We start from the raw sequence: 24,815 nt of genomic DNA, 5'->3' as shown, positions 1-24,815 counted from the left end.
CTCCTAATGCTATCCCTCCCCCCTCCCCCCACCCCACGACAGGCCCCGATGTGTGATGTTCCCCTTCCTGTGTCCAAGTGTTCTCATTGTTCAATTCCCACCTATGAGTGAGAACATGCGGTGTTTGGCTTTTGGTCCTTGCGATAGTTTGCTGAGAATGATGGTTTCCAGCTTCATCCATGTCCCTACAAAAGACATGAACTCATCCTTTGTTATGTCTGCCTCAGTTTTTTATCTGGAAAACAAAAGAAGTTGTAGTACATATCTCAGAGGACTATTGGGAGGATTAAATGAGTAATACCTGTTAAAATATTTAGAATAGTGCCTCGCATGTGGTAAACATTCAATAAATGTTTTCTCTCATTTCTGGTGCTGTTATTGTTGTGGGACCCCTTAAGGAATGGGGTAAATTTTACCTATCAGAAAGTCTGAAAACTCAGGTTTTATTCTGACTTTTCCATTAACCTGCTGTTTGAGTCGTGGAAGCTTTTTAGTGCTCTTTTCTTCATCCGTAGAAGTATAAATTTGGTATCTGGATACAAAAAATATATAAATATTACTAACCTTATTAGGTACAAACACCAGTCGGAAGAGTCAGTGCATGGATATAACAACCCCACAAGAGGTCAGTCTCTGGAATGGAGACTTCATTCATTGTTATAATGCCAGCATCTAAAACAGTGCACAGTAGAAGCTCAGTAAACATCTCTTTTGAGTAAATGTCCTCAAGGAATTCTCAAGCTAATGGGGAAGGCAGATGAGTAAACTATTACAGTACACACTGGTGAGTCCCGTGATAAAAGGAAATGCCCTGAATATTCCAAATGTTTCTGCTGCATTTTGGGTTTTTCTGTTTTCTACATTTACCCTCTTCAGCTCTGTTAGAACAAGGCAATAAACTGCGTAATGCCATGGTGATTTCTGCAATGAAATCAAGCCCAGAGACCAGCGTGTTGTTGGACCAAGTTCATCCTCCTATTAATGAAGATTCTCTTAGGGCATCAACACAGTAAGTTACAGGATAGACAGAACCCTAACAGTTCATTTCTTAATAGTTGTTAACCTGTGTTTTTTGTCAAGTTATGGACTGGATAATCTTGGAAACGCTTATCAAATAATTCCTGATGTGGTGGGAAAGAAGCCTACACTAGGAGTTAAGATACTGAAGATCTTATCCTAGCACTGGCACTTGCAGCGTATGTAAATGGGTAAATTCTTTACTCTCTCTGAACTGGTATCCTTGGATGTAAAATGGGGATCTTCTCTCCCTACCTCACAGAAATGAGATGGGATTCTACTGTAGGAAAGAGCTTTGCAAAGTGTAAAGTTTTATTTAAGGCAGTTAAGTCTAAAGTACATTAAATTTTCTGAGTCAGACCAGCTGCATGTACGAAGTCATTATGATTTAGATTTTTTCCATCTGTTAGCCACTCAGTGAGAAAGTATTTTTCCACACCTTAGAAGCAGAGCCTTTTCTAGGAATCAGTTTAAAGACCACATTGAAGATCACCTCCTCCCTTCAACTGAGAATACATTTTGGAGACATGACACAAAAGCTGATACCAGAGCTATACAGCTGCTATTAGGCAGGTAAGCACTATTAACTGGCTTTCTTCCTTTTAAACTTTTCCTCCAATTCATAGTATACAGTGTTATCGGATTTATCTTCCTAAAGTAACATGTCCTTAGACTAACCAAACCCTTCCCTGTTGCTTAAATGATCACTCATTGCCTACTAAATAAAACTCCAAACTTTAGCCCTTTACTTTTGGCTTCACTTACAGAATGATCCCATTCTACCTTACCATTCTTATCTCCCAACTCTTTCCCCAACACCAGTGTTAACATGGTATGATGAAAAGGCATGGATTTTAAACAGATACAAGTGGAAATTCGACATTCATCTCTAATTAGCTTTGTGGCCTTAAGCAGGTATCTCTGAACTTCAGAGGCATTGGTAAAATTGGAATTGTACCTAACCTTGCAAAATTGTTGTAAGTATTAAAAATTATGTACATAAAAGAGTAACACAATGCTTGACACATAATATTTTGAGGGGTTTTTTTTTGGGTTTTTTTGTTGTTGTTGTTGTTGTTGTTGTTGAGACGGAGTCTCGCTGTGTCGCCCAGGCTGGAATGCAGTGGCCGGATCTCAGCTCACTGCAAGCTCCGCCTCCCGGGTTTACGCCTTTCTCCTGCCTCAGCCTCCCGAGTAGCTAGGACTACAGGCGCCCGCCACCTCACCCAGCTAGTTTTTTGTATTTTTTAGTAGAGACAGGGTTTCACCGTGTTAGCCAGGATGGTCTCGATCTCCTGACCTCGTGATCCGCCTGTCTCGGCCTCCCAAAGTGCTGGGATTACAGGCTTGAGCTACCGCGCCCAGCCTGTTTTTTGGTTTTTTTGAAACGGAGTCTCACTCTGTCGCCCAGGCTGGAGTGCAGTGGCACAATCTTGGCTCACTGCAACCTCCACCTCCCGGGTTCAAGCGATTATCCTGCCTCTGCCTCCCAAGTAGCTGGTACTACAGAGATGCACCACCACACTTGACTAATTTTTGTATTTTTAGTAGAGATAGGGTTTCACCATGTTGTCCAGGCTGGTCTCGAACTCTTGACCTCAAGTGATCTGCTTGCTTCAGCCTCCCAAAGTGCTGGGATTACAGGCATGAACCACAGTGCCTGGCCAACACATAGTATTTTTACTGTTGGTAGCTGTTTCTGTTAACATTATTAATAACATGTGCCCTCCAACCAGACTCATCTATTTATTGTCTCTTATATAAAAGATACTGTCTACATTCATGTCTTGGAAAGTTAATAGGGCATAGTGGTTAAAAGCAGTATGTGCTGAAGTTTTAAAGGTTATGGGAGAGCATGTGTTTCAAAGGCTCCAAAAGCTCACACCTACAATCCCCACACTTTGGGAGGCTAAGGCTGGCAGATCACCTGAGTTTGGGAGTTCGAGACCAGCCTGGCCAACAGGGTGAAACCCTGTCTCTACTAAAAGTACAAAAATGAGCCAGGCATGGTGGTGCAGCTACTCAGGAGGCTGAGGCAGGAGAACTGCTTGAACCCTGGAGGTGGAGGTTGCAATGAGCTGAGATCATGCTACCGCACTCCAGCCTGGATGATAGAAGCAGTGAGACTCCATCTCAAAAAAAAAAGAAAATTAAAAAACCTCCAATTAGTTTGACTTGAAGTTTAGACTTCTATTACAGGGAAGTGACAACACTACATACTCATCGTATGCTAATGGTAGGAATGAGTAGAGTGAGTAGAGGTATAATGGAAAAGGTAAGTGGAAGCCAGACTTTGATTATTGTGTTAATGAATCTGGACCTTAAAAATTGTGTAGGCCGGGCGCGGTGGCTCAAGCCTGTAATCCCAGCACTTTGGGAGGCCGAGACGGGCGGATCACGAGGTCAGCAGATCGAGACCATCCTGGCTAACACGGTGAAACCCCGTCTCTATTAAGAAATACAAAAAAAAAAACTAGCCGGGCGAGGTGGCGGGCGCCTGTAGTCCCAGCTACTCGGGAGGCTGAGGCCGGTGAATGGCGTGAACCCGGGAGGCGGAGCTTGCAGTGAGCTGAGATCCGGCCACTGCACTCCAGCCTGGGTGACAGAGCGAGACTCCGCCTCAAAAAAAAAAAAAAAAAAAAAAAAATTGTGTAAACATCAAAATGTTTTGAGCAGAAGATCACTGTCACAACAGTACGGAAAAGCATTGGATAGAAGAGATGGGAAATCATGTGGGGGTTTTTTTCTCCCTGGCAGAAGGGGAGAGGTAAGACATTAAAGGTTGAAATGACAGAATTTGATTACTTATTAGTTGTAGAAAGAGGGCAAAGAGTAAAACATGATCCCTAGGGTTTTTGCCCTAGTGACTTCATGGATCGTAATGATTGAAATTATTGAAAATCCTTAAGCAGGCATAAGGCCAAGTTCAAGTTTGATTATGTAAATCTGTTAAACTTGAGTTGTAAGCACTTGGATATATAGAGCTGAAGCCCAAGAGAGAGGACTAGCCCAAAGATAAAAATTGGAGATTTGTTAGCTACTCTGTAATAACCGAAAGTTTTGGAGTGGACAAGATCACCCAGAGAGAGTATGGTAGAATGAAAGTAAGAATAAAAGTTAAAACTTTTATCCCCATTCTTTGCCAGGCATGGTGGCTCACACCTGTACACCCAGCATTTTGGGTGTCTGAGGCAGGCAAATTGCTTGAGCCCAGGAGGTCAAGACCAGCCTGGGTAACATAGGGAAACCCTGTCTCCACAAAAAAATGCAAAATTGCTTGGCGTGGTGGTACACGCCTGTAGTCCCAGCTACTGGGGAGGCTCAGGTGGGAGAATTGCTTGAGCCCAGGAGGCAGAGGTTACAGTGAGCCCAGATCATGCCACTGCACTCCAGCCTGGGCAACAGAACAAGACCCTGCCTCAAAATAAAATAAACCTCAACAAAATGATAATGAAAGAGTAGAAAAGGCATAAACTCACAAGAACCAAAAGGGGAGGTGACAGCAAAAGAAAGATGTCAATAAAATTTTGGAAGCTAGAAAACAGGTGAACAAAGGTAACTGACCTAGCAAAATAGAGAAGTCTGTATGTTTGAGGTTAGAGGACCAACAGTTTGATTGCAGTAGCCCAAAAAGACTACTGCAGGAATTAGAAACACCAAAGCAATATCTGAGTTTGAGGCTAAAAATGAGGACTGGTTAAGAAAAAATAAATAGGAGCAATTAGATCCTTCTTTCCCCTCTCCAAGATCTGGACAGACAGTATAGAATAGAGATTAATTGAAAGAGAACCTCAAACCAGATTGCCTGTATTTGAACCTGAACTCTGCCACTCACTAGTTGTAAAACATTATGTAAGTTATTTAACCACCTTCTACTACAGTTTCCTCACCTATAAAAAGGATATAACCTACTTCAGTGATATGTAGTGTGGACTCAGTGAATTAATTCCTGTAAACACCTTACAGAATGACCTCTCAATAAATGTTAGATATTATTATTATAATACCATCTCCCATCCCCAGAGCCAGAAGACTGACATTACCCTGCCCAGTGAAAGACTAGCAGTTTAATATATAGAGGTTACAAACTGATCCTTAGATGCAAGGCTGTCAAGCAAACTGAGGGTAGTGGTGAGGACCATACCAAGGAAATGGAGACTAAATTAAAGTCTGCATATGGAATGATGAACACCCCTCCTACCTCTGATCCCCATTACCTCTTGACTCCTAGAACACTGACAGCCACATCACCTCCCAAGTAGGAGATTGAGATTTTGCTGAGAAACCGTCTAGCTCAAGAGAAAAGAAGTACAGATACCAACCATTAGAGATTACTCAACAAAATGGTCTAGCTCTGCCCAATTATTTTATAATGAAACCAACCAGTCAACAAGTTTTCTCCCACTCCCAACTGGAATATGACACTTCCGGTCAGCATTTCAGTGCCTGACTTTTAATATGAACAGATAGCCACAATTTGTAGATGTTTGAGGAATGCTTCAACATGTAAACAGAGAACAATATTTAATGCAAAATTTGGAAAAGAAAGATGAGGAAAAATCCCAGAAAGTTCAACAAAAAGAATGGAGTTGGAAAATCGGAAAAAAAATATAAAATTGAGGATATTTTAAGGAGGTTCAATGTCCAAATTATGGGAATTCTAAAAAGAAGATGAAAGAAAAAAGGAGAGAAAGGAATTATAAAAGTAAATTTCCCTGAAATGAAGCACATGAGCTTTCATGTTGATATTTGAACCAAGATATCTCTCCCTATCCCTCAGAACTCACAGAAATAGAAACACCACTCCAGGCTAGGGCAGGCAAGACTTTAGGGCCCCCTCTTCCCTTAGTTACTAGTTGGTGGACTGTGTTCCCAGGGAGGGGTAGATTCAAATTATTAATACTAGCATTAGAAATTAAAGCAGGGACATTGATACCGACTGTATACAAATAAAACAGATGGTAAAGAAATACCATGAACAATTGTATGACAATAAAGTCGACGACTTAGATGAAATGGACAGATTCCAAAACTATCTCAAGAAGAAGTAGACAACATGGACTGGGCGCGGTGGCTCACGCCTGTACATCCCAGCACTTTGGGAGGCTAAAGCGGTCGGATCACGAGGAGACCGAGACCATACTGGCTAACACGGTGGAACCCCATCTCTACTAAAAATGCAAAGAATTAGCCGGGCATGGTGGCAGGCACCTGTAGTCCCAGCTACTTGGGAGGCTGAGGCAGGAGAATGGCGTGAACCCAGGAGGCAGAGCTTGCAGTGAGCCGAGATGGCGTCACTGCACTCCAGCCTGGGCGACAGAGCAAGACTCCGTCTCCAAAAAAAGAAAAAAAGAAGAAATAGACAATATGAAGAGACCTCTAACAAAGCAATTAATAATTGAAATAGTAAAAATTAACTAAAGAGATTGAATTCGTAACTTTGAAACTACCCACAAAGAAAAGCCCAGGTCCAGACAACTTCACTGCTGAATTCTACCAAAGAAGAGTTGATACCAATTCTTCACAAACCTTTCTAAAAAATTAGAATAGTAGAGAACACTCCTCAACTCATGAGGCAAGCATTACTCTGACGCAAATCCAGACAGGAGCATCACAAAAGAAAACTACAGATCAATATGAATGTGACACAAAAATCTTCCAGAAAATGCTTGCAAACCGAACCCAGCAACATATAAAAATAATTTTATACCATGACCAAGCAGGATTTATTCCAGGAATGAGAGTTAGTTTGACATCTGAAAATAAATATATGTGATCCACCATTATCTATATCTGTATCGAGAGAGAGAGAAACAGATAGATTTTCTTTTTTTTTTTTTTTTTTTTTTCTTTTTGTGAGACAGAGTCTCACTCTATCACCCAGGCTAGAGTGCAATGGCTTGATCTCAGCTTACTGCAACCTCTGCCTCCCGGGTTCAAGCAATCCTCCTGCCTTAGCCTCCCAACTAGCTGGGATTACAGGTGTGTGCCACCACACCTGGCTAATTTTTGTATTTTTAGTAGAGATGGGGTTTCACCATGTTGGCCAGGCTGGTCTCAAACTTGTGACTTCAGGTGATCTGCCCACCTCGGCCTCCCAAAGCACTGGGATTACAGGCGTGAGCCACCGCACCCGGCCTCACCATATCAACAGAATAAGAAACAAAAACCACATGATTATCTCAAAAGATGCAGAAAAACAGCCAGTCATGGTGGCACGTGCTTGTAGTCCCAGCTACTTGGGAGGCTGAGGCAGGAGAATCCCTTGAGCAACAGTGAGCTGTGACTACTACACTCCAGTCTGGGTGACAGAGTGAGATCTTGTCTCAAAAAAATAAAAAATAAAATAAAAACTGTAAAACATTGTTGAAATAAAGAAGATTTAAATATATGGAAAAAATCCTATGTTTATGTTTCAACACAATATCAGAATCCCAGCTGACTTCTTTGTGGAAATTGACAAGCTGTTTCTCAAATTCATAGGAAATTGCAGGGGACCCAGAACAGCCAAAACAATCTTGAAAAAAAAAAAGTAGGACTCACACTTTCCAATTTTAAAGCTTGCTACAGAGCAACAGAATCAAGTCAGTGTGATACTGGCATAAGGATAGACGTATAAATCCATGGAATAGAATCGATAGTTTAGAAATAAACCCATCTATCTGTGGTCAACTAATATGAGTTAGACAAGGCTGTGAAGACCAATCAATGGGGGAACAAATAGTCTTTTCAACAAATGGTGCTGGAACAACTGGATGGCCCCATGCAGAAAAAATGAAGTTGGGACCAGGCACAGTGGCTTATGCCTGTAATCCCAACATTTTGGGAGGCTGAGGCAGTTGGATCACTTGAGGCCAGGAGTTTGAGACCAGCCTGGGCTACATGGTGGAACCCCCATCTCTACAAAAAATAAAAGTAAAAAAGATTAGCTAGGTATGGTGGCACATGACTGTAGTCCTAGCTGTTCAGGAGACTGAGGCAGAAGGATTACTTGAGCCCAGGCATTCAAGGATACAATGAGCTAGGATTACACCACCGCATTCCAGTTTCGGTGACAAAGCAAGACCTGTATCTAAAAAAAAAAAAAAAAAAATGAAGTTGGACCCTTATCTCACACAGTATACAAAAATTAACTCAAAATGGATAAAACAGCTAAACGAAAGAGCTAAAACTATAAAACTCTTAGAGAAAACATAGAGGTAAATCTGTGACCTTGGATTTGGGAAAAGATTCTTAGATATGACACCAAAAGCACAAACAACAAAAGAAAAGATACATAAATTGGATTCCATTAAAATTGAAAACTTATGTGCTTCAAAGGACACTATTAAAGTGAGAAGACACCACAGAATGGGAAAAAAAATGGCAAACCTTACATCTGATACAGGACTTATATCTAGAACATATAAATAACTTACATGACTTCATAATTAAGGAACAAATAATCCAATTAGAAATATGGGCAATGGATCTGAATAAACATTTCTCAAAAAAAATATATTAAGATAACTAACATGGCCGGGCTGCTGACTCAGGCCTGTAGTCCCAGCACTTTGGGAGGCCAACGCAGGCGGATCACGAGGTCAGGAGTTCGAGACCAGTCTGACCAACATGGTGAAACCCCATCTCTGCTAAAAATACAAACAAATTAACTGGGCGTGGTGGTGTGCGCCTGTAGTCCCAGCTACTCAGGAGGCTGAGGCAGGAGAATCGCTTGAACCTGGGAGGTGCAGGTTGCAGTGAGCCAAGATTACACTACTGCACTCCAGCCTAGGCAATAGAGTGAGACTCCATCTCAAAAAAACGAAAAAGAAAAAAAAGGCTGGGCGTGGTGGCTCACGCCTGTAATCCCAGCACTTTGGGAGGCCGAGACGGGCAGATCATGAGGTCAGGAGATTGAGACTATCCTGGCTAACACAGTGAAACCCCGTCTCTACTAAAAATACAAAAAATTAGCCAGGCGTGGTTGTGGGCACCTGTAGTCCCAGCTGCTCGGGAGACTGAGGCAGGAGAATGGCGTGAACCTGGGAGGTGGGAGATAGAGTGAGATTCCGTCTCAAAAAAAGAAAAAAAAAAAAAAAGATTGCCAATATACACATGAAAAGATGCTTGACACCATTTGTTATCAGGAAATCACCCACTAAAGTCAAATAGTCTATGCATTAATGAGGTTGTGGAGAATTTGAAACCCTGGTACACTGCTGGCAGGAATGTAAAATGATGAAGCTACTTTGGAAAATAGGCTGTCAACTCCTCAAACTCGTACCTATAGATTTACCATATGATAGAAAACAATAAAATTTTTAAACAAAGATTTACTATGTGACCCAGCATTTCAACTCCTAGCCGTATACCCAAGGGAAATTAAAACGTACGTCTACATAAAAATGTGTACACGAATGTTCATACCAGCATTATTCAACTGGATAGCCACATGGAAAAAAAATGAAGCAACCCCAAAAATCAAACTAACTAAATGTCCATCAACTGATGAATGGATTAAGAAATCTGGAGTATCCATATAGTAGAGCAGTGTTTTTACATTTGGCCATCAAGGTGAAGTACTGCTACATGTTACAACATGGATGAACCTTAAAAACATGCTAATTGAAAGAAACCAGGCCGGGCACAGTGTTGGTACCTCACACCTGTAATCTGGGAGGCCGAGGTGGGAGAATCACTTTAACTCAGGAGTTCAAGACCAGCCTGGGCAACATAGGGAGACCCCGTCTCTACAAAAAGTGGAAAATTAGCCTGGGGTAGTGGCGTACACCTGTAGGGTCCTGCCTGCTCAGGAGGCTGAGGTGGGAGGATCACTTGCATCTTGGAAGTTGAGGCTGCAGTGAGCTGTGATTGCACCACTGTATTCCAGCCTGAGTTGCAAAGCAAGACCCTGTCTTAAATAAAAAGAAGCCAGTCACAGGCAAATATATATACTTTTATTTCATTTAGATGAAATGTCCAAATAGGCAAATCTATAGAGATAGGAAATAGATTAATAGTTCCTTAGGGCTGGGAGTGCTGATGGGCAGGGTAGTGATAGCTAAAGGTTATGGAGTTTATTTTTGAGATGATGAAAATGTTTTAAAATTGAGTGGTGATGGTTGGTCACATTTATGAACATACTAAAAACTATCGAGTTGCTCACTTTATTTATTTTGTCTTTTTATTTTCATTTTTTTGAGACAGAGTTTTGCTTTGTCACCCAGGCTGGAGTGTAGTGGCGCAACCTCAGCTAACTGCAACCTCTACTTCCCGGGTTCAAGCAATTCTCCTGCCTCAGCTTCCCGAGTAGCTGGGATTGCAGGCGCATGCCACCACGCCCAGCTAATTTTTTGTATCTTTAGTAGAGACAGGGTTTCACTGTGTTGGCCAGGCTGGTATTGAACTCCTGACCTCAAGTCATCCACCAGCCTCGGCCTCCCAAAGTGCTGGGATTACAGGTGCGAGCACCATATCTGACCAAATTGCTTACTTTAAATGGGAAGATTGTATGGTATGTGAATTATATCTCAATAAAGCTGTGTATGGAAAAAAAGGATCAAGAACTCAGAACAGTGAATGAAAAAAGATATACTAAGACACATAATTATGAAATTTTAAAATACTGAGAGACAATAGTAAAAGCCTCCAGAAAGGGAGAAAGAATAAAGGTCACATATACAATATCAGGAATTGGAATGACATCAGGTTTTCTACCAGTTCCTTGGAAGACAGTGCAGAAATGTCTTCAGAATTCTGAAGTAAAATTATTTTCAACCTAAAATTCTACTCCTAATCAAACTATTAATCAAGTGTGAGAGTAGAGTAAAAATAACTTTATTCAGATTCTCAGAAGTTTACCTGTCTTGCACTATTCCTCAGAAAACTACAGGAAAATATCTTCTACTGAACATTGATTTTAGGAAGAAAGAGTAAGACATATAGTCTAAGAAATAGGGGCTACAACACAGAAGAGGGATAGAAGGAGATTTCGGGTATATAACATAGAGAGAGAGCAAGCAGTCCGTATAGGGGCATCCCTGACTTCAGTAGGGATGTTTCTAAGGAGTGAAGAGGTGAAGGGGAATGGAACATATATTGATGAAATTTTCAGTTCTCTCTTAGGAAATGTTCAATTCTCTTGAAGAATTCAGTCATAAAGTAGTAATAGGGTCAAAGAAAACTAAGCAAACGAAAATTAAGGCAGTTAATTTATACCAGGGATAATTACTTGTATAAGAAAAGAGGTGCAATAAATTATACTGTACTTGGCTCAGATACAATATTAACCCTGAAAATTAATTTAACCAAAAAATTTGTAATATAACTAAATAGAGAAGATGGGTAAAAGGGAAATGTGTGGTTCAAGTGTAATGGTGTAAAAGAGTGGGTCCTTCATTTTTCATAGATCATACAGAAAAGCGAAAAATCAGAAAATAGTGGTATATTAATGTGTCACTTCAAAATATAGAGGTAAAGCCAGGCATGGGGGCTTACACCTGTAATCCCAGTATTTTGGGAGGCTACGTCAGATCGTTTAGTTCAAGACCAGCCTGGGTAACATAATGAGGCCCTGTCTCTACAGAAATTTTTAATTAGCCAGGTGTGTTGGTATGCACCTGTAATCCTAGCTACTACTAAAGAGGCTGAGACAGGAGGATCCCTTGAGCCCAGGAGTTCAAGGCTTCAGTGAGCTATGATACCAGTGCACTCCAGGCTGGGCAATAAAGCAAGACCATGTCTCTAATAAATTTTTAAAAAGAGAAATATGGAGGTAAATACTAGAAGAAGCATCCAAGGGAATTGAAAGTGATCCCCTCTGAGGAATCACTCAGCTACTGTTTTTTATTATAAGCCTTGTAGTCCTATTTGACTTTCAAAATAGGTATGTGTATTCTTTTATTTAAAATTATGTCTAAGAAGAAAAAGAAGAGGATAGTACTGAAAATAGGCTTATTTTATGGCCAAGGAACACAGGCAAATTTTAGCCCTTTTAGTATGTCATAGACAGGTGAATAAATTCAAAGAAATATTAATTTCAAAAAAGAGTGAAAAGTGGAAAAGTCTTCATAAATTTAAGGGTGTACAAAGTGGGGAATAACAAGCAACTGGAAAAATCTTCATAACTTTAAGGATGTACAAGGGGGAGAGTATATGTGGCAAATAATACAGTTATATAAAAGACCAAAAAGTAGAGTTTCAAAAAGAAGCAGGTCTTAAACTCCTGGGCTGCGGAAGCTGCAGAGAGGCCATGTAGACTGGGAAGTTGTTAGTTGGATTATGGCAGTTAGGAAGCTGTTCTGACCTTTGAGAGTTACTATAGATTGATGGTTTTCAAGGAGGGGGTGATTCTTCCCCGCCCCAACCCCATGAGATATTTACAGTGTCTGGAGACATTTTTCGGTTGTCACAACTGGGAATGTGCTACTGGCATCTGATAAGTGGAGGCCAGGGATCTGAAATGCATAGGACAGTCCCAAAGATAGAAGAACTGTTTGACCCAACATGTCAGCAGGGCTGAGATTGAGAAACCCTTCTGTAGCCCAGGGAAAGGTGAGGAAGGGAACATTAACTATCTGCTTGTTCAAAATAATATAAGAACACTGTCTAATTTGAAGGTAGTGATTATATACTATTTTCTTGAGAAATTAAGGAAAGAAGTATAGCAGCTAACTTGAAAGGAAGCAACATGGAAAGAAATAATAAATAAAATGTGTAGCACAGTACCTGGCATCATATTCATTAAGAAATCATTAAGTTCACTAACAGGTGCTTATTAAATGCTAATTAATGTAGGAGAAACAGAACTATATGCATATTTTGCCCTCAAGGAACCTAAACTTTGAGGAAAAATATGGAATTTATACAAGGAACTGAAAGAAAGGTAGAAAGTAAAAATTGCTATCAAAAAAGAGACCAGTAATCTCAGCACTTTGGGAGGCCAAGGTGGGTGGATCACCTGAGGAGTTAAAGACCAACCTGACCAACATGGTGAAACTCCATCTCTAAAAATACAAAAATTAGCCAGGCGTGGTAGTGGGTGCCTATAATCCCAGCTACTAGGGAGACTAAGGCAGGAAAATCACTTGAATCCGGGAGGCAGAGGTTGCAGTGAGCCTAGATCATGCCATTGCACTCCAGCCTGGACAACAAGAGCAAAATTCCACCTCAAAAAAAAAAAAAAAGAGAGAGAGAGAGACCAGCATAGGATTTAAAAAAAAAAGGGAGAATTTGTTCCTTCAAAATTCTGAGTTTATAGTTACTTATATGCTTATCTTCCTATTAGTTTATAAACTGTGTTTTATTCATTTTTTAATATTCTGTATAGAACTAATATCACCGTAATTAGTCCTAAATGCACATATTTTTGTTTATTGGAAGTGGGTGTGTCTGTGAATTTTTTGCAAAATCAATGTATAATATTTAACTCATTGAATTATACCTTTTTTTCTCTCTATCAGACTGTAAATACAACAAGAGTACAGATTGTGTTAGCTTAGCCATCTCTGTATCTTCCAGGACCTAGCACATAATAGGTGACCAGTAAATGTTTGTTGAATAAATGAATGAGATCACAATCAGTGTCAGTAGTGTGTTTTTGAATACTGGTTGTTAGCATCCCAGAGGAGGGGTAGTATAATTGGGAAATATTTATTCAGTAGTCTTCTGTTTAATGTGAGTCTTTTGTTTAACATATCTCCTTCCACATTTAGAACTTCAGAAAGTTTCACTAAAGAGAGAATAGTTCAGCTGAAACTTCTGTTAAAATTATTCTGCTTTGTTTTCTTATCTCTGCAGTGCTGAATTATCCCAAGGCAATTTCTGGGATGGGCTAGGCTCTCCTCCAGATTGCCCATCTCCTGGGAGTGATGTGTATTGCAGCAGTGAACTGAATGACCCTCAGTATGACCAAAGTCTTCTGGAGAACTTATTTTATACAGTACCTGTAAGTCATTGAACCTAAAGCACTGAGAATTAGAGAACAAATGTATTAATAATATTAGTAGCTGGAGGCATGATACCACTTGCCAGACAGCTATGCATTTTACATACCTTACCTTACTTAATCATAATGACAACCTGAAGAAGAAAGTATTATCTTCATTTTACAGATGTTGAGACAGGCCTAGTAGAATTTGAGTATTTTGTGCAAGAACATGTAACAAATAAGTATTAGAGCCAGAATTCAAATTCAAGTTTGCCTGAGTCCAAAGCCTATGGTTTAATTAATGTATTATATGGTTTCCTTAGAGCTTTTATAAGGAACAGCTGATGTAGTTATACCCTCAGAACCATCCTTAACTGGTATCTGTTAAAAATATTCCAAAAATACTTCTTACTCGTAGGAGACAAAACTCTTCTGGCCTGTGAGACAGGGATTCTCTTTTCTGGCAGCGCTGGTTTTTTCAAAGTTCTTTTTTCTGTCAAGCCTTATGCTCTTTTCATTGACTTAGCATCTTCTAGAGTCTATACATGGTAAGTCCAATCCCTGTTCCACAAGTAATTGTTTATATGTGCAAAGGTTCATGCTCCTGATTTTCCTTTTCTCCAGGTCAAAAAAAGATACTGAAATACAAGGTAGTTTATACCAGCCCAGTAGTAAGCCAGTGAGGGCTACTACAGTTTGGAAGAAGCAGGGAAAACTTTTACATGAGATTGTTGGGGAAAAGCATAATGAAGAATAAAGGGTTTTAACTGAGACTTGAAAGATAGTGTTTTGAGAAGCGGAGAAAAGATACAAAATGGGTGTAGAAGAATGACCTGTGCAGAAAACCACATTTTTGCACTACAAGGGATCCAGTTGACTAGATGAGAATTTGTGTGGAAAAGAAGTTGAAAAGGCAGGCTAGCACATTGCAGCCAATCTGTGAAAGGCTTTTCATGTCAAGTGAAGAGGAAGTCACATATCACAAGAGTGTTTTAGGAATCTGAGTCTGGCAGCCATACAGGGGGGCTGAAGACTGAAGAGGGAATAACCAGAAGCAGATAGGAAGCCACTGGGCTACGGGAGGTATGAGAGAGAATGCCTGAATGAGAGTAGCGGCAGTGGGATTGGACACAAGGAGGTGGGTGAGAAAGACTTTAGGAACTGTTAGGATTTCATGACTTCCCACCTTCACAGTCATCACTGATAATATGTTCCCTATAGGATAATGAGGAAATATTTATTACATATTTATTACCCATTTTTTGTGTGCTAGGGACTTCACATCTTATCTATCATTTATTAAATACTTGGGCGGGTTGTTTGTTTGTTTTTTTTATGGCTGAAACTAATGGAGCACTAAATACTGTTTTTCATTCATTATTTTGTTTAATTCTTTTTTTTTTTTCCCAAGACGGAGTCTCTCATTCTGTCACCCAGGCTGGAGTGCGGAGGCATAATCGCGGATCACCGCAACTTCCGCCTCCCGGGTTCAAGCAATTCTCCTGCCTCAGCCTCCCGAATAGCTGGGATTACAGGCACATGCCACTGCACCTGGCTAATTTTTGTATTTTTATTAGAGACAGGCTTTCACCATGTTGGCCAGGCTGGTCTTGAACTCCTTACCTCAAGTTATCTGCCCACCTCACTCTCCCAAACTGCTGTGATTACAGGCGTAAGCCACCATGTCCAGCTCTGTTTTATTTAATTCTTTTACCAGCTGCATGAGATAGTATTATCTCTCCTTTACATAGCATTAAACAAAAGCTTAAAGAGGTTAAGTACTAATAATTAAGTGGCAGAATTGGAATTCTCACCCTAGTCTATCTGACAAAAAGCCTGTATTTTTTTCTACTAGACCACAGTGTGTCGTCAGTCTTGAGCATGGTGTTAGAATCTGACCGTGAATGACCTCTCTAACTTCATCTCCCACTTACACCCTTTACCCACCAGAGTCTCCAGCCTTACTGGAGTCTCATGCCACTTGACACTCTGAAACATTTTAGCTCTTTTTTTTTTTTTTTTCCCTGTAGAGACAGGGTCTCACTATGTTGTCCAAGTTGGTCTCAAACTCCTGGCTCAAGCAGTTCTCCTGCTTTGGCCTCCCAAAGGGTTGAGATTACAGGCATGAGCCACTGCACCTGGCCTTAGCTCTTGTATCTCCCTATTTTTTGCTGGTACTAATCCTTCTACTTTGAATGCTGAAATGCTCTTATCCATCTGATAAACTTAATTCTTAAAGATCAACTCATCACCTCTGTGAAGAAATCATCCCAGACTTCTCCAAGCATAATTTGTTACTTGAATACCCATATATCTTGCACATATTTCTATTATAGCTCTTACCACGTTGTATGATATAGTCCCTTGTACGCAGGAATGTGTCTTCATTCTTTTTATTACCAGTACAGCAAAGGCCTGACAGATACCGAGTGCTCACTCAGTGAATACTTAGTGAATAAATGAATGTGTGAATGGTACTACATAATCCCCCATGCTATTTGAACAAAATAATTTTAGAAAATGTTTGTTGCCTGAAAGAAGGAGTGAACTAACTGACCATGAGACAGTGGGAAAGTCAAGGAGTTACAATGTTCCTTCCCCAAAGTCAGTGTTTGACATTCTTAATATTGAATACCATTCACAGTGTGATTACCTTGTATTTTGGTACCTGAAATTCTTAGCTGTTGAGCAATGTAGTTTATGTTAACCTTAATTCCTTTCAGCCCTTGGACTCATCTAGATTTTGATTACCTTGTCAATAACCTTTTTTTTTTTTTTTTTTTTAATACTTTAAGTTCTAGGGTACGTGTGCACAATGTGTGGTCTGTTTCATATGTATACATGTGTCATGTTGGTTTACTGCACCCATCAACTCATCATTTACATTAGGTATTTCTCCTAATACTATCCCTTCCCCAACCCTCCACCCCCCGACAGGCCCCAGTGTGTGATGTTCCCCACCCTGTGTCTAAGTGATCTCATTGTTCAGTTCCCATCTATGAGTAAGAATAGGTGGTGTCTGGTTTTCTGTCCTTGTGATAGTTTGCTCAGAATGATGGTTTCCAGCTTCATCCATGTCCCTGCAAAGGACATGACCTCAACCTTTTTTGTGGCTGCATAGTATTCCGTGGTATATATGTGCCACATTTTCTTAATCCAGTCTATCATTAATGGAATTCGGGTTGGTTCCAAGTCTTTGCTATTGTGAATAGTGCTGCAATAAACATATGTGTGCATGTATCTTTATAGCAGCATAATTTATAACCCTTTGGGTATATACCCAGTAATGGAATTGCTGGGTCAAATGGTAATTCTAGTTCTAGATGTTTGAGGAATTGCCACACTGTCTTCCGCAATGATTGAACTAATTTACACTCCCACCAGCAGTGTAAAAGCATTCCTATTTCTCCACATCCTCTCCAGCATCTGTGGAAACAAACCTTTTTTTAGAAATAACTGTGCATATTGATAAGGATCCTTCGAAATGGAGCCTTGTAAGACAATGTTGTCCATTAGAACTTCCTGTGATGACAGAAATGTCCTGTACCCACATTGTCCAATTCGGTAGCCAGTAGTCACATGGGCAAGGACTTCATGACTAAAACACCAAAAGCAATGGCAACAAAAGCCAAAATTGACAAATGGTATCTAATTAAACTAAAGAGCTTCTGCACAGCAAAAGAAACTATCATCAAAGTGAACAGGCAACCTACAGAATGGGAGAAAATTTTTGCAATCTACCCATCTGACAAAGGGCTATTACCTAGAATCTACAAAGAACTTAAACAAATTTACAAGAAAAAATCAAACAATCCCATCAAAAAGTAGATGAAGGATATAAACAGCTACTTCTCAAAAGAAGACATTTATGCAGCAACAGATACATGAAAAAATGCTCATCATCACTGGTCATCAGAGAAATGCAAACCAAACCACAATGAGATGCGATCTCACGCCAGTTACAATGCAATCATTAAAAAGTCAGGAAACAATAGATGCTGGAGAGGATGTGGAGAAATAGGAACGCTTTTACACTGTTGGTGGGAGTGTAAAGTAGTTCAACCATTGTGGAAGACAGTGTGGCAATTCCTCAAGGATCTAGAACTAGAATTACCATTTGACCCAGCAATCCCATTACTGGGTGTATACCCAAAGGATTATAAATCATGCTACTATAAAGACATATGCACACATATGTTTATTGCAGCACTATTCACAATACCAAAGACTTGGAGCCAACCCAAATGTCCAACAATAATAGACTGAATTAAGAAAATGTGGCACATATATACCATGGAATACTATGTAGCCATAAAAAAGGTTGAGGTCATGTCCTTTGCAGGGACATGGATGAAACTGGAAACCATCATTCTGAACAAATTATCACAAGGACAGAAAACCAAACACTGCCTGTTCTCACTCATAGATGGGAATTGAACAATGAGATCACTTAGACACAGGGTGGGGAACATCACACACTGGGGCCTGTCGAGGGGTGGAGGGCTGGGGGAGGGATAGCATTAGGAGGAATATCTAATGTAAATGATGAGTTGATGGGTGCAGTAAACCAACATGACACATGTATACATATGTAACAAATCGCACATTGTGCACATGTACCCTACACTTAAAGTATAATTTAAAAAAAAAAAAAGCAACCTGACAATCATGCTATTCAACGTAGCTACTAGCCACATGCTGCTGCTTAAATTAGTTGACATTACATAAAATTTAAAATTTATTCTTCAGTTGCACTCATCAATAACCATTTTTAAAAGTTGCCACTTAAAGGAAAACTTAAAGGCAAAAATCTTTGTAATTTTGCCTTTTAAAGTTGTATTGTGGTGGCGCGGTGGCTCACGCCTGTAATCTCAGCACTTTGGGAGGCCAAGGCGGGCAGATCACTTAAGGTCAGGAGTTCGAGACCAGCCTGGACAACATGGTGAAACCCTGTTTCTACTAAAACTACAAAAATTAGCCAGGTGTGGTGGCGCATGCCTATAGTCCCAGCTACTTGGGAGGCTGAGGCATGAGAATCACTGGAACCTGGGAGGCGGAGGTTGCAGTGAGCGGAGATCATGCCACTGCACTCCAGCCTGGGCAACAGACCGAGACTCCATCTCAAAAAAAAAAAAAAAAAAAAAAAAAAGTTGTATTGCTTCCAAGAAGACATCCTTATCATGCTTATTTAAATTAATTTGTCCCCCTGTCACAGATCAACACATTATACCCCCTGACACGCTGAAAAAAGGGTAGTTTTAAATGATAGACTTAAAATAACTTTGGGTTTGTGTCCTGAATTTATATTATATTAGCAAGCTTTGTATCTTTTTTTTTAAATGGAGCCCAGTAACTATAATGCCATCTTCTCTCTTTATTTTACATTTTGTGATGTAAAGGGCTGATCAGTCCATTGCAGTAGCTGCCTTTTCTCAAAATAAAAATGAATTGCAAGGGGCTTAGCCATTGGTTCCCTCATTAAGGAAATTTGTGACCTATATATAGTAAACAGTTCATTTTAGCAAGATTAAAAGCAGAATGAATCATTTGTAGTATAGAATGGTGACAAAAAGTAGTCTTGGCTGGGTACAGTGGCTCACCCCTGTAATTCCAGCACTTTGGGAGGCCGAGGCGGGCAGATCACTTGAGCCCAATAGTTTGAGACCAGCCTGGGCAACATGGCCAAACTTTAACTCTACAAAAAATACAAAAATTAGCCAGGGGTGGTGGCACATGCCTGTAGTCGCAGCTAGGAGGCTGAGGTAGGAGGATCACATGAGCCCCGGGGAGGTCAGGGTTACAGTGAGCTGTGATTGTGCCACTGCACTCCAGCCTGGCAACACAGTGAGACTGTGTCTCAAAAAAATAAATAAATAAGTAGTCTATCCAAATAATTAGGTGACATCGTCCAAGTCATTTGGCCTCAAACTATGGTAGAAATACAGGCTTTGAAGCCCATGGAGATCAAAATCTGGCTTTACAGGTATGGTTCATAAACAAGCTGCCTTACTTTTTTCAGCTCTGATTTTCTCTCTTGTAAAAACTGAGATAAAGGAACCTTGTAGGAATGTGGTGAATGTTAGAAATATACATGTAGCATGAAGCATAATACCAGACATACAGTCTATAGTCAATAAATAATTATTATTGTTATTGAGAATTTGAAAGAAGAATCTACCTTCATTTATTTGCTTTCGACTGAACTTGTAGGTTATTTTTGTGAACTTCAGATTATTTTTGTATAACCAGGAGAAATATGGGATTCCCTGGTGTCAGTTCTTTCTTTAAGAGAGTGATGTATGTACAGAGAAGAACTTGCTTTCTTTTTTTTAGAACTTGCTTTCTTTAGAGAAATATTTCGTTGCCACAATCCCCAAAGCAGCTGTCTTTTAGTGTCTCTGTTTCTTCCTCTCCATAGAAATCTGATACCAGCATCAGTGATTTCCTCAGTGAAGAGGATGATGTTGTCCCTTCTAAAAAAATAAGCCAGTCAACAGCTCTTGCCAGATCGTCTAAGGTTCTGGAGTCAAGTGATCATAAGCTGAAGAAGAGGTCAACAGGCAAGAAAAATAGGTGAGCTGCTCTGTTTATTTAAAGGTAAATGCAAAGGAATATTATTTTCACAAGATCTCCTAAGGTGAAATGACCCATTTGTCCAGCACCATTAGAGTGATTAAGTTGCAATAACTCAGTAAACATTGTAATTCTTAAAAATGTAATAATCTGAAAAGATGGGTACTTTTTTTTCCATAGGTTTTGGGGAACAGGTAGTATTTGGTTACCTGAATAAGTTCTTTAGTGGTGATTTCTGAGATTTTGTTGTACCCATCACCTAAGCAATATGATACTGTACCCAATTTGTAGCCTTTTTTTTTTTTTTTTTTTTTTTTTTTGAGACAGAGTTTTGCTCTTGTTTCCCAGGCTGGAGTGCAATGGCACGATCTCAGATCACTGCAGCCTCCACCTCCAGGATTGAAGCAATTCTTCTGCCGAGTAGCTGGGATTACAGGCATGCGCCACCATGCCCAGCTAATTTTTATTTTTAGTAGAGACGCAGTTTCTCCATGTTGGTCAGACTACTCTTGAACTCCTAGCCTCAGGTGATCCGCCCACCTTGGCCTCCCAAAGTGCTGGGATTACAAGTGTGAGCCACCGCACCCGGCCTCTAATTTGTAGTCTTTTATCCCTCACCTTCTTCCCACTCTTTCCCTCAGTTTCAAAAGTCCATTGTATCATTCTTACGCCTTTGCATCCTCATAGCTTAACTTCCACTTATGAGTGAGAACATACAATGTTTGGTTTTCCATTCCTGAGCTACATCACTTAGAATAATGGTCTCCAATTCCATCCAGATTGCTGCAAATGCCGTTATTTCATTTATTTTTTATGGTTGAGTAGTATTCCATATATATATATGGAATTTCTTTATCCACTCGTTGATTGATGGGCATTTAGGCTGGTTCCATATTTTTGCAATTGCAAATTGTGCTGCTATAAACATTCGTGTACAAGTATCTTTTCCATATAATGACTTCTTTTCCTCTGGGTAGATACTAGAAGTAGGATTGCTGGATCAAATGGTAGTTCTACTTTTAGTTATTTAAGGAATGTCCACACTGTTTTCCGTAGTTGTTGTACTAGTTTACATTCCCACCAGCAGCGTAATAGTGTTCCCTTTTCACCACATCCCCACCAACATTCTTTTTTTTTTTTTTTTTTTAATGGCCATTCTTGCAGGAGTAAAATGGTATCGCACTATGGTTTTGATTTGCATTTCCCTGATCATTAGTGATGTTGAGCATATTTTCATACATTTGTTGGCCATTTGTATATCTTCTTTTGAGAATTGTTTATTCATATCCTTAGCCCACTTTTGATGGGATTGTTTGATTTTTTTCTCGCTAATTTGTTTACATTCCTTATAGATTCTGGATATTAGTCCTTTGTCAGATGTATAGATTGTGAAGATTTTCTCCCATTCTGTGGGTTGTCTGTTTACTCTGCTGACTGTTTCTTTTGCTGTGCAGAAGCTTTTTAGTTTAATTAAGTTCCATCTATTTATCTTTGTTTTTGTTGCATTTGCTTTTGAGTTCTTGGTCATGAAGTCTTTGTCTAAACCAATGTCTAGAAGGGTTTTTCCATTGTTGTCTTCTAGAATTTTTATGATTTGAGGTCTTAGATTTAGTCCTTGATCCATCTTGAGTCGATATTTTTATAAGGTGAGAGATGAACATCCAATTTCATTCTTCTACATGTGGCTTGCCAATTGTCCCAATACCATTTGTTGAATAGGGTGTCCTTTCACCACTTTATGTTTTTGTTTGCTTTGTCGAAGATCAGTTGGCTATAAATATTTGGCTTTATTTCTGGATTCTCTATTCTGTTCCATTGGTCTGTGTGTCTGTTTTTATACCAATACCATGCCGTTTTGGTGACTATGGCCTTACAGTATAGTTTGAAGTCAGGTAATGTAATGCCTCCAGATTTGTTCTTTTTGCTTAGTCTTGCTTTGGCTATGTGGGCTCTTTTTTGGTTCCATGTGAATTTTAAGATTTTTTTTTTCTAGTTCTGTGAAGAATGATGAGGGTATTTTGATGGGAATTGCACTGAATTTGTAGATTGCTTTTGGCAGTATGGTCATTTTCATTTTATTGATTCTACCAAGATAGGTATAATTTAAATGGTTAAGGAAGAAAGCAGGATTCTAGGTTGTATGTGTACTGTAATCACGACTATGTAGAAAATATGCATAAGGAAAGCAAATGAGAAGAAATACACAAAAGTGACAATAGTAGTTACATTAGGATAGTGGGTAACTGAAATAAGGTCTGTGTCCCTTCTAGAAAAACCTAAATTTGTAGTTTCAGTTTCTGTACTCATGTGTATTGTATATATATGTGTGTGTGTGTGTGTATATATATGTGTGTGTATATGTGTGTGTGTGTGTATGTGTGTGTGTGTGTATATGTATATATAGTATTTAAAAATTTTTTTGTACTGCGAGCATAGATTCCAGTTACCCTGAATATACACTCTCAACCCTTTAGATTATAATTGTTTTTACATTTTTTGAGATTTCTTGCACTATAGGACCAGAATTCTGATAATTAAGGCTGTTTCCAATCCTTGATAACTTGTGAATCAAGATGCTTGACTGGGTGTGGTGGTTCACACCTGTAATCCCAGCACTTTGGGAGGCTGAGGCAGGAGGATTGCTTGAGTCTGGGAGTTCAAGACCAGCCTGGGCAACATAGTAACATCTCATCTGTACAAAAAATACAAAAATTAGCCGGGTGTGATGACCCATGCTTGTGGTCCCAGCTACTTGGGAAGTTGAGGTGGGAGGATCATTTGAGCCCAGGAGGTCAAGGCTGCAGTGAGCCATGATCATGCCACTGCACTCTGGCCTGGGTGACAGAGCAATACCCTGTGCAAAAATAAAAATAAAAAAATTAAAACTTGCTGCCCTCCCTCTTTCCTCATCTTGCCTGTGCAAACTAGATTGTTTCATGTGAAGCCTGTAACAGTATGCCTCACTGCTTGTGTGAACTCCTTTCAGAAATTTGGTTGAACAACAGATGCTCTCAGAAACTCCAGAAGATACCCAAACGATGACACTAAGTGTGGATAGACTGGCCCTTTTGGGTAGAACACATTCAGTCAGAATCATCATTGAAACCATGGGAATTCCTCCAGATAATCATCAGATGACCCCTGACAAAAAAAGCTATGCTGGTACACCACCTAAGGTGACTACAGCAAAAAAGCGGTATGTCTCTAACATGAGAAAGCTAAATTTGACATTTTTCGAAAGTGTGTCTGATGATAATAATCAACAGTTGTATAATACTGTGATTTGGGATGTGTTTTCATATGCATCATTTAATGTACAGAAATATACTGAATCCCCACTAGATCCCAAGAACTGTGTAAGTATGGGACTAAAGAAAATTAAGACACAGACTCTGTTCTTACATATCTTACAGTTAGCAGGACAGAGAAACATTTAAATGGCTATCTATAACATAAGGCTTTAGGGCCCAAAATAGATGTTTTGTATTAAAAGTGCTGTGGGAACGCAAGAAAGGGAACCTTTGATTCTCTGACAAGGATTGGTGGAAAGCTTTGAAGAAGAGGTAAGGCTTCTGAGTACTAGAGGTCCTGAAAATAGGACTTCAAATATATGTTGGATTTATCAGACGGAAATTAGGTTTATTGTTTGGTTAGTTTTTAATCACTTTTTTTGTTTTTCTTTTTAGCACTTTCTTTGTAGAATATCACTTTCCTGTGGGCTTTTCGGAAAGCGGATTGGGAAAGACAGCTTTGATCACTGAGGTTGTTCGACTCGCCTCCAGTAAAATTACAAATGGAAGTAAGAGACACACTGGTTTTCTGCACCTTAGACATTCTGATTTTGGAAGAATTTTTGAATTCGTAATTACTCATTTGACTTTTTTTTTTTTTTTTTTTTGACATGGAGTCTCGCTCTTTCGCCCAGGCTGGAGTGTGGTGGCGCAATCTCTACTCACTGCAGCCTCCGCCTCCCGGCTTCAAGCAATTCTCCCATCTCAGCCTCCTGAGTAGCTGGGATTACAGGCGCATGCCACCCCACCCAGCTAATTTTTGTATTTTTTAGTAGAGACGTGGTTTCACCATGTTAGCCAGGGTGGTTTCGAACTCCTGACTTCAGGTGATCCGTGCACCTCGGCCTCCCAGAGTGCTGGGATTACAGGCATGAGCCATCATGCCTGGCCTCATTTGACTTTTGTAGTATCATAAAATCTTAGAGCTAGAAAGAACTTTGAAGTGAATCTACTGTAATTTCTGTATTTTATAAGGGAGTAAACAGGCCCAGTGATACTATGACTATTCTAATATAAGGCAGCAG

General features: G+C 39.8%; 1 protein-coding gene across 2 annotated transcripts in view; it reads left to right on the top strand.

Annotated features, from left to right (window-relative positions):
* Positions 1–24,815, top strand: part of C2CD3 (C2 calcium dependent domain containing 3) — a 155,454-nt gene that overhangs the window by 39,499 nt on the left and 91,140 nt on the right. For both annotated transcript variants that reach the window (XM_025358290.1, XM_025358291.1), the window contains exons 6-11: positions 877–1,009; positions 1,462–1,590; positions 13,798–13,945; positions 20,346–20,500; positions 23,487–23,696; positions 24,187–24,299. In XM_025358290.1, coding sequence (XP_025214075.1) covers positions 877–1,009; positions 1,462–1,590; positions 13,798–13,945; positions 20,346–20,500; positions 23,487–23,696; positions 24,187–24,299 — 888 coding nt within the window. The remainder of the gene's footprint in view (positions 1–876; positions 1,010–1,461; positions 1,591–13,797; positions 13,946–20,345; positions 20,501–23,486; positions 23,697–24,186; positions 24,300–24,815) is intronic.

Source organism: Theropithecus gelada, chromosome 14, assembly GCF_003255815.1.
Source record: "Theropithecus gelada isolate Dixy chromosome 14, Tgel_1.0, whole genome shotgun sequence".
In the NCBI taxonomy this organism is placed as follows: domain Eukaryota; kingdom Metazoa; phylum Chordata; class Mammalia; order Primates; family Cercopithecidae; genus Theropithecus; species Theropithecus gelada.
This window is presented reverse-complemented; position numbering and strand designations above follow the sequence as displayed.